General features: G+C 43.4%; 1 protein-coding gene across 5 annotated transcripts in view; it reads right to left on the bottom strand.

The window, feature by feature from the left end:
- Window positions 1-11,981, bottom strand: part of LAMP2 (lysosomal associated membrane protein 2) — a 31,719-nt gene extending 19,738 nt beyond the window's left edge. For 4 of the 5 annotated variants that reach the window (XM_007507137.3, XM_007507136.3, XM_007507138.3 and 1 more), the window contains exons 1-5: window positions 11,582-11,814; window positions 6,183-6,301; window positions 5,149-5,362; window positions 2,024-2,185; window positions 672-859 (exon numbers count right to left, since the gene is read on the bottom strand). In XM_007507137.3, coding sequence (XP_007507199.1) covers window positions 672-859; window positions 2,024-2,185; window positions 5,149-5,362; window positions 6,183-6,301; window positions 11,582-11,648 — 750 coding nt within the window. In that variant the 5' untranslated portion in view covers window positions 11,649-11,814. Of the gene's footprint in view, window positions 1-671; window positions 860-2,023; window positions 2,186-5,148; window positions 5,363-6,182; window positions 6,302-11,581 lie in introns of all 5 variants that reach the window. The other variant, XM_007507135.3, reaches the window with a different exon arrangement.
- Between the last annotated feature and the right edge of the window lie 1,332 nt (window positions 11,982-13,313).

Genomic DNA, 13,313 nt, shown 5'->3' with positions numbered 1-13,313 from the left:
ATTGTGCTCAAAGGAATAATGAACTGGAGGAATTCCATGGAGACTGGAATGATCTCTGGGAATTGATGCAGAGCAAAAGGAGCAGAACCAGGAGAACCTTATACACAGAGACTGATACGTTATGGCACAATCTAATGTAATGGACTTCTCCATTAGTGGCAATGCGGTGATCTAGAGCAACTTGGAGGAATCTAGGAGAAAAACCACTATCCACATTCAGAGGAAAAACTGTGGGAGTAGAAACACAGAAGAAAAACAACTGCTTGATCACATGGGTCAAGGGGATATGGTTGGGGATGGAGACTCTAAATGAACATCCTAGTGCAAACATCAACAATGTGGAAATAGGTTCTGATCAAGGACACGTGTAATACCCAGTAGAATTGTGCATTGGCTGCGGGAAGGGTGGAGGGAGGGGAGGGAGCGATAGAATATGATTCTTGTAACCAAGGAATAATGTTCTAAATTGACTAAATAAATTAACTTAAATTTAAAAAAATAAAGTATGATAAAAAAAAAGAACTTCTGTTCTAGTCAAACCCCAATATTTGTTTAAAAGCTGTTCTGGACCTGGGAGCCACAATTTAGCAATCTGCTTTTATATCACATTTCTAAAAAAATGAACCATTAAGGAGGAGAGAGGTCAGGCCAATAAGGGGAAACAACCATACCTTATTTTTGGTGATATTCAGCTGCAGCCCCATGGTGGCCAAGAGACAAATACAGCTCCCATTTTTGACAGAATAGGTTCCGGGATGGGGTTTTTCTTTTGGGATGGGTTTTGCAGTGGGCAAAGGCACAGGAGAAGAAGTGGTCGCCAATACAGTTGACAGAAGTCTATCTTTGCCACAGACATACTCTGAAGGGAAAAAAAGAAGATGAATTCACCTCAGTGTTTTGTTCACCCGGAAGGCCAGGAAAAAGAAAGCATTGCTTACCAAAGGATACCAAATGACTTCTAGGATCATAGACGTGGAACAGAGGTCATCAAGTCCACCTCCTCATTTTACAGATGAGGAAAATGAGGCCCATTTTGAATATTCTCAATATAGAGCTGGAAGGGACCTAAGAGGCCATTTAATTTTACAGAGAAGGAAACTCAAGCCCAGGGAAGGGAAGAGACTTGCCTAAAAATTAGTTATCAAGTGGAAGATATTGCCAGAATTTAATTCTGGGAATTATCCAGAACAAGTAAATGAGAAAATTGGGAAGTTTCAGGAACTACTAAGTCAATGACAAAAACAGATATTGGAACTTAGAAAGCTGAGTTCAAGAAAGCCTTGGAGTGTGCCAAAAGGCCAATGATATCTGCCTGAGTCTTTGGCTAAAACATGATCTAGAAGTAATGAAGTTTTTATTTTATGGCCCATCACAAACTATACTCTGTAAGTTTTGTGGACCACAAAAATCATGGTAATGAGTACTGAGGGAAAAATTTTAAGTGTTTAATAAAATAGGGCATAAATGACTTGGCCACAGTCATGCTTCTTTGTGTTGGAGATTGAGACTTAAACCCCAAATCAACGTGACCCCATTTGGGGTTTTCTTGGTTGGGATATTAGAGTGGTTTGCCATTTCCTTCTCCAGATCATTTGACAGATGAGGAAACTGAGACAAACAGGGTTATTGAGTGACTTGCCAAGGGTCACACAGCTAGGAAGGGTCTGAGGCTAGAATGGAACTCATGATGAAGAGCCTTCCTGATTCCAAGCCCAGTGCTTTATCCACTGTACTACTTAGCTAGGTTAAGGCTAAAGACTAGGAGCAGAGAATTCCTGGGTAAGGAAACTCCTATCAGGGCAGGTCAGCTCTTTTCTCTAACTTCTAGTCAAAGATGCTTGAAGAACTGTGAGATTAACTCACTGTTGGAAGTAGGACAGGAACTCGGGTTGGGATCAGCTCTCCAGCTACCAAGATATACTGTCTCTCTAGGATAAAAGGCCTTAAGAAATGCTTTGAAATCACAACTCTTCCTAAAGTCTTAAGTTATAAAGTATCCTACAATATGCTCTGGACATTTTACCTTTTGTGCTGATTGTGTTTTTCTGGACAAAAGCTTGTACAAGGACATCCCAATAGGAGTGAATGACGTTTCCTTCTTTTGTCATCAGTAAGCTACAACATTTAAAGAGTTGATCCAACGGAACCTCAATGTCGTTGACTGCAAAAGCAGTATAAATTTTTCCTACAAAAAAGAAGATGCGTTAGTCTGAAGACTCATCACAAGTCATAGATCTCTGTTTTATTACGATGCCTTTGAAATCAATGAATATCTGTTAACAAGAACAAATACTCAGAAATGAAGAAAATCAGAATGATTGAGGATGAATCCACGAACTTGCTTAAAAAAGGTTTAACTTTAACAACCAAAAACTAACATTTAGAGAGTGTTTTATTTGCAAAGTTTGTTACTTATCGCAATCCATCTTGGCAATAATCAAGTAAAGTAGGTGTTCAGATTATCTCCATTTTGCAAAACATAAAATAGAGCCTGAGATATATTTAGTGACTTAATGCACAGTCATAGAGCTACTAAATGTCTGAGATTGGATCTAAAACTAGGCCTTCATTTAAAAAAAACAACAACAATAATCCAATGTTCTAACTACTATAACTACTGATAGGTTCCTCTTAATCTGTTATCTAAAAAATTTTTTTCTCTACCTTCAGAGTGTAACTAATATTGATCATAATGATCTAAAAGGAATCTCTCAGGGGGCAGCTGGGTGGCTCAGTGGATTGTGAGCCAGGCCTAGAGACAGGCAGTCCTGGGTTCAAATCTGACCTCAGACACTTCCTAGCTGTGTTACCCTGGGCAAGTTGACCCTCATTGCCTAGCCCTTACCACTCTTCTGCCTTGGAACCAATACCCAGTATTGATTCTAAAACAGAAGGGAAGGATTTAAAAAAATAAAAATAAAAAATAAAAGGTGTGTAATGGTATCATACTTATGTATCAAGATGTTTAGTTTTTTCTAGATTGCAGGTTCTTAAATTGGGATGTAGCAACCTAGTCTGTGCTGAAGATTTCAAGGGGTCTGGGAACTTGGATAGGAAAAAAAATCATCTTTATTTTTACTAACTTTTAGATGAAATTTAGCACTTCCTTCAATTATTTGACAAACCATTTTCCTGAGGAAGGACCCTTCACCAGACTGACTGCTGAAGGAGTCCATGAATCCTAAGAACCACTGCTCTACTGTCCCATAACTAGGTCTGTATCCCAAAGAGACCAAAGAAAAGGGAAAAGGACCATTTGGTTTGTTTTTAAATCCTTATCTTCTGTTTTAGAATCAATGCTAAGAATGGGTTCTAAGGTAGAAGAGCCCTAAGGGCTAGGCAATCAGGATTAAGTGACTTGCCCAGGGTCACACAGCTAGGGCGGGTATAAGGCCAGATTTGATTTCCCAGCTCTAGCCACCTAGCTTCCCCCTGTATAATCTATTTCTAATTGCTTGGCATCTCAGGGAGGGGGGAGAGGAAAGGAGGAAAGGAGGGAAGGAAGGAGAGAATTTGGAATTCAAAAATTTTTAAATTAAAGTTAAAATTGTTTTTACATGTAATTTGGAAAAAATAAAATTTTCATATAAAAAAGGATGACTATTCTAGATGGGACTATAGAATATGGTTGCATCATATGAGTGTCATTTCTATACGCCCACATACAAAGATAGAGAAAACCCTTCTGAACATTTTTGGCATTTACTACGTGCCAGGCTCTGTGATAGGCCCTTTACATTTATTCTCTCATTTGGACCTCCCAACAGCTCTGGGAGGTAACTGTTGTTATTAGCCCCATTTTACAGATGAGGAAACTGAGAGAAACAGAAGTGAAGTGACTTTCCCAGGGTGACGCTGTTAGTGTAAGAAACCAAATTTGATCTCCAGTTTTCCTAACTCCAGGCCCAGTATTCTACCCACGATGACAAGGGCCCCATCTACCTATACAAGCTTGCTTCTACAACTGCAGTCAGGTAAGCCTCTTACATGCACCATATTCACAGATGCCTTCACTCAGTCTGTTTTCTCTCTTCTGGGAAACCCTAAGCCACACTCACCCTTCCATTTGTTGACATCATATCATCCTTCTAGGGAGTACCATCACGATGAGCATTTAACTGCTCTCTGGCTTGTTTTCTCTCCAGAAATTACATGTCAATTTACTCTTGCCAGCTAAGCTACTCAAGAACAAAGACAAGTGTCTCAGGAGTCTTCCTCCCGCTACCCACACAGCAGATGCTGAAAAAGTATATGGCATTTTAGGGGTTTAGAAACCTTAGCTTCCTGACACTCTTCACCTACGAGGTAAGAGGGATGTTAAAAGCAAAAAGATTTTCAGTGTCTACTTTGTCAAACCCTCCAGACTTTACACTTGGATCCTTCACTTCCACATCTCAGGAAATGTAGCTCTGTAGACTAGCGGCATCTCTGAATTATTCATTAGCAAGTCAAAATCAAAAGGCTGCTTCCAGATGGCCATCATGGTGAACAAAATGTAATATGTGCCATTTCTTAGAAAAATGAAAATATTGCCCCCAAAACACGTAAGAGCAAATCATGAGATCCGAGATCTAGAGTGAGAAGGGACCTCAACAGGCCATCATTTTACAGAGGCCCAGGGAGATGAAGCGACTTGTTCAGGGTCACACAAGTCATGAGGATCAGGAGTAGGATTTGAACTCAGTTCTCCTGACTCTAATGGATAATAATGATGGATAATAGTTTCCCCCACTGTACTCTAGTGAGCCTCATTCCACTTCATTGAAAAGGTAGTTTCAGTTTTTGTGCAAACTATTTTTATTAATGCTACCATTACATCCTGCATCTAAATCTGGCTGAACCATGGACCATAGCCGACGTCTCAAACAGTCATGACTTGCAGATACCAGAAACTTCTTTTAGTTCTAAGGACTAAGTCGTTCAAATCTGGACAGCTCACAAGTGTTATTGCCACTCTACAAGTGTCTGTCCGTTCATTGTGGCCTGATAGGTCTTCCCACAGCAAAAGGGGAGAGAAGGCCCGTACATCTGATCCAACATCATGCAGGTGCTAAAGTTTTAGTAAAAAATACTACCAGCATGAACCACTCCACCCAGCCCATCTAATTTTTCTCAAAACAATGAAAGGTGTTTCTAGGTGCCTGTTACCTTTTTCTTTGGCATCAGGAAAAGTGGCATTATCGCTGGTGTCATAGGAAAAGGAGATGAAGTCAATGAAATAAGTAGAAATGGCTCTGGTAAAGTTCACACTCCAAAAGAAACCTGATCCAAACTGGACTGCAATTTGGGGAACATTCTCCTCAGTCCCACAATCACTTCCGCTGAATGATGCGCTGCTGGGAACCTGAATTGTTACATTTTTCTAAAATACAAAGTGAAAAGGGATAGGGGAGGGAGAGAAACATATTATGACCATATCTGAAAGATTTCTCCAAGGTCTGGAGTCTGGAGTTTCACATTAAGGCCCTCCTGCCCTCCCTCTCTGCTTTCCATTCCCTAGCCTGCTACGTTTCCAAAAAAAAAGGAAGGAGGGTGCAGAGGCTTCCATATTTTACTCCTCTTAGCAGACAGATCTGCCTTTGTCTCTCTTCACGGCACCCCGCCTCCACCAGACTATAAGTTGGTACAGAGAGATTCTGAGAGGCTTCATGGTACGGGGCTTAGGCTGTGTGGCCCTCCCAAAGTCAGCACCTCTCTCAGGAGAATGGCAAGGGTTTCTTTGGACTGGGAGAGGGAATTCCCTAAATACAATGAAAATATAGGCCTAGTTCAAATATGAGAAGAGAGGGATGGGGGGGGGGAAGAGAAAGAACATTCTCAACCAACCAATGAAAGAAGAGAAGCCAAGAAAGGAGGATGAAGATGAGGCAAGGCTAAAATTTTAAATATTATTTATAAGTGTTCATAAAAGGATTAAGTAATTAGAAACGAGTATCTCATTCATCATTTTTCCTTCATCACTTCTGAGAAATCCAAACGATTCGGGACCTTAGAGAAGTAAAATGCACAAAATCACAAAAATCAAATGCCTTCAGGTATATAGAAAAACAATTGGACAGACTAGGTGTTCAGGCAATTGGTGTGTGAACCTTTTTAGAGAAGGGGGTGGCTTGCACAGCCACAAGATCAGGACCAGATGCCATCCAGAACAATTCCCATTCACTCACAGAAGGTTTACTTACTAGGCCGTTGTTTGCAGTTTCATATTCTATTGTGAAATTCATTTTCCATTGCGCATACAGGCAAGTGGCATTGTTGGAGTCTTTCAAAGTGAGACTCAATGCATTGAGACCGAGGGGTCCTGTAGTGAAAAAAGCACCATTTAAAACATTGAGACTGTGCCTATAAAACAAATCCCAGATGACACGAGTGACTGCATCGCTCCCGCAGCCCCATCCAATTGTGTTCCCCTGTGGATGCTTTCCTATGCATTTGAAGGAAGCCTGGAATAACCCTAAAAACATGACATTTTAGAGCAAAATGGAAATTTGGAGCGCATCGGACCCCTATTATTTGGGAGTCACTTAAAGGGTCCAGGCACTGGGATACAGCAGCAAATAGAGCAAGTCTCAAAGTCAGGACAATGCAAATTCAAGACCTCCCTCAGACTCACCCTGACAAGTCATTTAATCTCTTAGTGCTCCCAGCACTCTCGGACTAATTGTTGCAGAAAAGGTATTCACAGAGGGGGTCGACTCATTTGAATGGACATTCCTATGCCAGTGAAATTACAAGTTCAGGTCCTATCTCTTACCCCATAAATTATTACAAAGTCTCTTAGTGAACTCCGCTCCCCGCTCCATATCATCCCAGAAGATCTCTTTCTTCTTTAAACTACTTTTTTCATTTTATTTCCTTTCTTTAAAACTTGCAATAGGGGGCAGCTGGGTGGCTCAGTGGCTTGAGAGTTAGGCCTAGAGATGGGAGGTCCTGGGTTCAAATCTGGCCTCAGACACTTCCCAGCTGGGTGACCCTGGACAAGTCACTTAACCCCCATTGCCTAGCCCTTACCACTCTTTTGCCTTGGAGCCAGTTGGCCCCAAGACAGAAGGGCTTGAAAAAATAACAAAAGCTTATGATGCCTCCATGACCCTCTGCTGGGTCTTGAATGCCCTCCTTCATCAGTCCCCACCTTTCATATTCCCCCAAATTACCAACTCCTCTTCCAAACAGACTGGCCTTCCCTCTGGCTCCTGACAATGTGATATTAATCCTTCCTGTGGTTATTTCTCACCAGGGGAATGACTATCCTCCTTCAGAATGCTATCCTTCCTTTGTCATATCCCACAATGGGCTGAACCTTGGAATTCACTGGGTCTGAGACCTTCATTTTGGAAACAGGCCTAGAGAACTTTAGTGACTTGTGAAGAGTGTCTGAAGTAGGATACGAACCTGGGTCTTCCCGAGTCCCAGATCCTGCTCTAGCCTCGTTTTCCCAAACGAGGGTATACATTCTTGGAGTATAGAAGCCATTTCTCTAACTTCTGCTATAGCCTCTGGGTATTGCATAAGCATAAACTCAAGAAGGAAAAAAGACCTCCTGACTAATGTTCTCACTGTAACAATAACGTTGATCCCTATCTTGACCTGAAAACAACAAATTAAGTGGACAGTTAGTTTTATGTTTCAGTCAAGTCTCTAATGGCTTGCTTCCCAACATGTTGCTATTTGCTATCAGGACACTGTGTTCTCCTAAAAAGATAATACATACACAGATACTTTCAATAAATATCTTTTGTTTTTACTTCATCTGCAGTTGCCAACACATTCCTCCCAGAGAGTCATCCCTTACAACAAAAGAGAATGGGGAAAACAAAAACAATTTAGCAAATCATAGCTAAAAAGTCTTCCAATATTATACATGCTACATTCCACACTGCACTGATTGCCCCCCACCTCTGTGAAGAGGGCAAGGGAACTGCCTTCTCACAGCTCTTCTTTAGGGTCAACTCATTTTCACTCTTTTAAGCACTTGGAAATTAAAACGCAGGCTTATGGGCCTCCTCTGAGGCAGTAACAAAACCAAAGATTGGAATGACTGCTCTCAAGGATCCTAAAGAAAGATGCTTTAGGGGGCAGCTGGGTGACTCAGTGGATTGAGAGTCAGGCCTAGAGATGGGAGGTCCTGGGTTCAACTCTGGCCTCAGACACTTCCCAGCTGTGTGACCCTGGGCAAGTCACTTGACCCCCATTGCCTAGCCCTTACCACTCTTCTGCCTTGGAACCAATACACAGTATTGACTCCAAGACGGAAGGTGAGGGTTTAATAAAAAATATGCTTTAAAATCAGGATTCTCAACCTAAGTAATTTCCCCTTTAAACTCCAGTATTTTAAAAGATTTTTGTGCAAAGCAAATCAGTATAACCCCTTTTTAGCATCTCTAACCTCAGTTCCCCAATTTCGTCCCCATTAAGGCTACCATCCCTAGGTCAAATTTCCCACCTTCATGCATCTGGGAGAGCAAACAAGCTACTACCTAAATAATGACTCTCACTTGCCTTTATTGGTGTCATTTTTGAGGTAGGGAGAAAAAGAGCAAATCAAAGTAAAAAAACAGCAATGAGGATTCGGCTATTTTCTGGTTATTTCAGTCACATCCATTTCTTCATGACCTCATTTGGGGTTTTCTTGGCAAATGTACTGGAGTGGTTGGCCATCCCCTTCCGCATCTCATTTGAAAGGTAAGGAAACTGAGGCAAACAGGGTTAAGTGACTTGGCCAGGGTCACATAGCTAGTAAGGATCTGAGGCAAGATTTGAACTCAGGATCTACTGTACCTAGCTAGGATACAGAAGGTTGTTAAAAAACCACTTAAAAATAAAATTATAACATGAATTCTCAAATTTTTTTTTAAAAAATGAATATTCTTCATAGCTTCTAGAGCTTATAGAAACTACAAATGGAAGAAGAATAAGTTATTCCACAGCAAATCCCTACTGGGTTGTTCTGATTTACTATATGGCATCTTCTCTGAAACACAACTTTGTGCTAACAATAATTTTCTTTGCCCAAAATCTAGGATTTTCATCCCAAGTTGCCATTAACTTTGATTTACGGTGAAAAACCATAAAGGTTTCTTGACTATTGACATGTAGTTCTCCAACTAATTATTCTTTTTCAATCAAAAGAGAGAAAGTTTCCCCATGAGAGAATTAACTAGTACCTTTTCCCTTGCTCTCATGAATGGACCCACAACCCAGAGCCTGGCACAATTTTTAGGTGTTTAAAATGATTGAAGCTTAAATAGCAATATGATTAAAAAGTACAGAATTTAAATTGTTTTTAATCATATGTCTGTGCTTTCAGAGAAAGAGGGGGGAAAAAGCCACATCATCATGGGAAGAGTCATCCATTTGGTCAACCTCCAAGGCCATCTCATGCATGTATCAGAATGATTTATGATTGCTTGAATACAAAATTGTAACAAGAATGCTTTCACCGCTTCAGAGGTTCCAGGAACCAAGGTTGATCTGCTGCAAAGTTTATCCACAGGAGGTGGAGGAGCAGGATAGCTAGCTATATCAGAAGAAATTTCCAGGGAAAAAACTACTATGAGTAAAAGAAGGCTTACATCTCAACACAATGTGGCAAAACTTTAGTGAGGCTGGGTTGCTTTCTATTCCCTTTACTTCACTGTTGTTTATTATGATTCATATATTTGAATGCTTCTTATTGAAGTTAAAATGATTCAACAAAAATAAAAATAAATACGAGAAATAAAATAAATAAAAACGTGAAAATATTTGAAAACCTCACAAACGTACAAGATGTGAGTTCCAAATGCCTACTTAACTAACTAATTAGGTCATTTCAAATGCCTATATTGTAAATGGAATGAAATGAATTCAGTTTATGAGGACCAGAAAGTCCTCATGCTTTTTCTCCCCCAGGGTCTAGGCTTCTAGTTCATCATGACAATCCTTAAATACTGTTCTAGATAAAGATGGATATGAGGGCCCATCATATGAGCACCTTTATGTGCATTAATCCATCTAACTGCAAATCCTAATGAAACATCTATGAGAAACCCCAGTATTCAACTATATGGGAGTTGGGTTTACAGAAATCGTGACAACTTGGCACTTTTCCTGGAAGTTCTCAATTCGAAGACTTTGGACCAGCTCATCTTCTAAAACAGTTTAAATGTCACAGGACTTGTGCACTCCATCCTCAGGCTTACATGAGTTTATAAAGTGGGAGAGAAGACGAAACAGTGCCCATTCTGGGGGCAAATGGAGGGAGAAGTTAGGAGATTGGATGACAAGATTAACTCTTCTAATAAGGAAAGTAGATTGGGGATGTTTACAATTCCCTGGCAAGTTTTTTTCTCCGAACTTCATTTCATAACCAGGCTCCACTCTCTCCTATATGACCTCATCAGAGCTAAGTTAGTTATGGAATTCTTTGCTCATAAAATATCCTGGGGAGGTAATAATAGAACGAGGAAGAAAGGAAGAAAACTGAAAAAGGCACAGCCTGAGGAGTCAGGTAGTAGGCAGGACCCCTAAACTCAACCCAAGTTAGGGAAAGCCACCTCAGCTGAGTCCAAGTGGGGTGGCTCTCTCCTTAGTCACTCAAGGAAAGAAAAGTAACTGGGGAGGGGAGAGGGGGGTGCCCCCAGATGAAATTCCCTTCTCACTAAGGCATCCTCAATTTAAGGATCTGTATTCAAAGTGGACCTGGTGTTTTGACCTCCATATCATTTTCCCACCAGGCCCAAGTCACCCCTGGATCTTCTCACAATACTTTGGTCACTCCTTGGCCCTCTATGCTACCTGATTCCACTTAGGTCGCTCCTCAGACCCAGATCCCCAGCCCCTTCCACCCAACCTCTCATCTAGGCTGGTCCTGGGCCCCAACCCCTCTTCTAGATTATCACTCAACTACCCTCCCCTCTCCCCACTCCCACCTCTGCCCCTGGTACCTCCCCCCATTTCACTCCTTACCTACCCTCACCATCTAGATTACTCTTTCACTATAGCACCCCCCACCTTGTGCTACTCCTTCCCTCACCACCTTCCCCTCCCATTCATGTCACCCCCCTCATACTCTTTCACTATAGCACCCCCCACCTCATGCTACTCCTTCCCTCACCACCTTCCCCTCCTATTCATGTCACCCCCCTCATAGGGCCACCCTCCCTCACAGGCTACCCCCCACATGCCACCTTAAACTACCCTCCCACGTCACCCTCCCCCAACTCATTTCATACACCCCCACCCACACACACTTTACCCTCTACCTGCCACCCCCCTTCACCTCACACGCTACTCCCAATTCCCCTCAACTGCCACCCCCCACTCTCACCTCAAGAGCCCTCCCTCTCCCCCGTCGCCTCCATTTCCCATCTCGATCATTCCTCCGTCTATGTCCCCTCCTTCCCCCCACAATCTCTTCGCCCCTGTTTTTAGGCAGCCAGGCCGCTCCCCGTTCAGGCTCCCTTGGGTCCCAGTCTTGGCTCCTCTCCCATCTCTCTGCCTTCGCAGCCACTCAAGAGGCGCCTCATCCTCGGCTTCGGACCCAGGGCCACAAGACCTGGGCCCGTCCCCCCTCCCCCCCCCCCCCCCCGTCTCCACTCACTCATTAAGAGGCAGAGTAGGGTAAAGGGAAGGTGGAGGTGGAGAGGAAGACAGCAGCGGAACAGCATGATCCTCTTCGTAGGGACGTAACAGCAACCGGCAACCGGCAACCGGCAACCAAACTCTCGGAGGAGTGGGACAGGATGAGAGAAGAAGCTGGACACCGCGGACAGTTATGGCTAGGTAAGCCTACAGACGCTTCGACCCCAGGTCTTATGATGAAGTAGGGGCGGAACACTACAGTTGACCAATAATCAGGCAGGGAAGCGGAGAAAGGCGGGGCTAAGGCGGGGCTTCTGAGGTGAGGGGCGGGGCTGCCAGGGGACCGACGGTGAGCGCTCCCTCCAGTGTCCAGTCGCAGGACCTGCAGTTAGGCTGCTGGCAGGCTGCACCAAGGTAAATGGCCCGGGGGACCGCGGGAGGGATGAGAGGAGGGAGTTCCGGAAAGAAAGGCGGGAGTGCGAATGATGGAAGGACCGATGAATTTACCTCACTTCCCCTTTGGGGCCTGCGCCTAGGGTTACATAAAGCCAGCCTCTGCAGTCCTGTTAGACTAGTCGCCTACCTCCAAATGGCCTCCTTCCATCAGCCCCAACAATGACTGTCCACTAGGCAGCGGGGAGGAGGGGTGGTGAAGAAGAGCAGTGACTGGCTTTAGAAGTAGAGGTCTTTCAAGCTCTTCTACTTACTAGCTCTAAGACCTTAGACAAGTAAGTACCTTCCCCTCCCTGGCCTCAGTTTCCTTCTCTGTAAAGTAGAGTTGGACCAAATGGCCTGTGGGGCCCCTTTTAGCTCTGGATCTAGAATCCTAGGTGTTACCTTAGGCAAATCCATTCACTTCCTTGGGCCCTAGTTACTTACTCATCTGTAAATGGGTGAGGCTAGGCCAAATGAGATGTTTATAAAGTACTTAGCATGTGCCTGGCACATAACAGGTACTCAATAAGTGCTTCTTCTTCCTGCCCCTGTACCCACACCTTTTACTGTCTCATAGGCCTGGCCAGCGCCCTTGCCTTTATCTTTTGAATTGAGAGGTTGTTGAGTTTGTATTCATTTCTCCTCCCCACCCTCCACTGAACCCTCCCTTGCAAAAGGGAGTTAAGTTAGCAGTTAAACAAACCTCCCAAGGCAGCCATGAGCTTGTGTGATATCCCACACACCCCCTCTGCCTCTCTGGGGGAGAGAAGTGGCCTTCATCGCCTGTTCCCTTGAACCAACATTGTTCATTGCAGCTACTCAGATGGGAACCGAAGATTTAGTGCTAGATTTGACTTCAGCCAGCACCTAGTCTAGCCTCCTTATTTTACAAATGAGGAAACTGAGGTCAAGAGAAAAGTAGCTTAGCTTCCATAAGTCGAGGTGACATTTGAATCCAGATTCTCTGACTCAAGAACAGGTGCTCTTTCCAGGCCATCAGTGCCTTTTCTACCAACCCTTCCCTGACATGCAGATGTGCTCCATTCATCCCAGCCAGCTGTCTCAGGACCCTTTCTTTATTCCCTCTGGCCCATGCAATGACCATATTGGATTGTGTAGGAGAGTTAGCTGGGTTCATCTGTAAGCACCACTAATGGGGTGGGATCCCCTCCAGGGAAAGGCTTGAGTCGTTTTCCTGAAAATCCCCTTCAGCGCCCAGGATATACCGTAGACGAGCTCCATCCGTGTTTGCCCACTGAGGGCATTGATCAATAAAATCCACTGGTCAGAGACCAATACAGAGAAAAGCATTGCCT

This window comes from Monodelphis domestica, chromosome X (assembly GCF_027887165.1).
Source record: "Monodelphis domestica isolate mMonDom1 chromosome X, mMonDom1.pri, whole genome shotgun sequence".
Taxonomy (NCBI): Eukaryota; Metazoa; Chordata; class Mammalia; order Didelphimorphia; family Didelphidae; genus Monodelphis; species Monodelphis domestica.
This window is presented reverse-complemented; position numbering and strand designations above follow the sequence as displayed.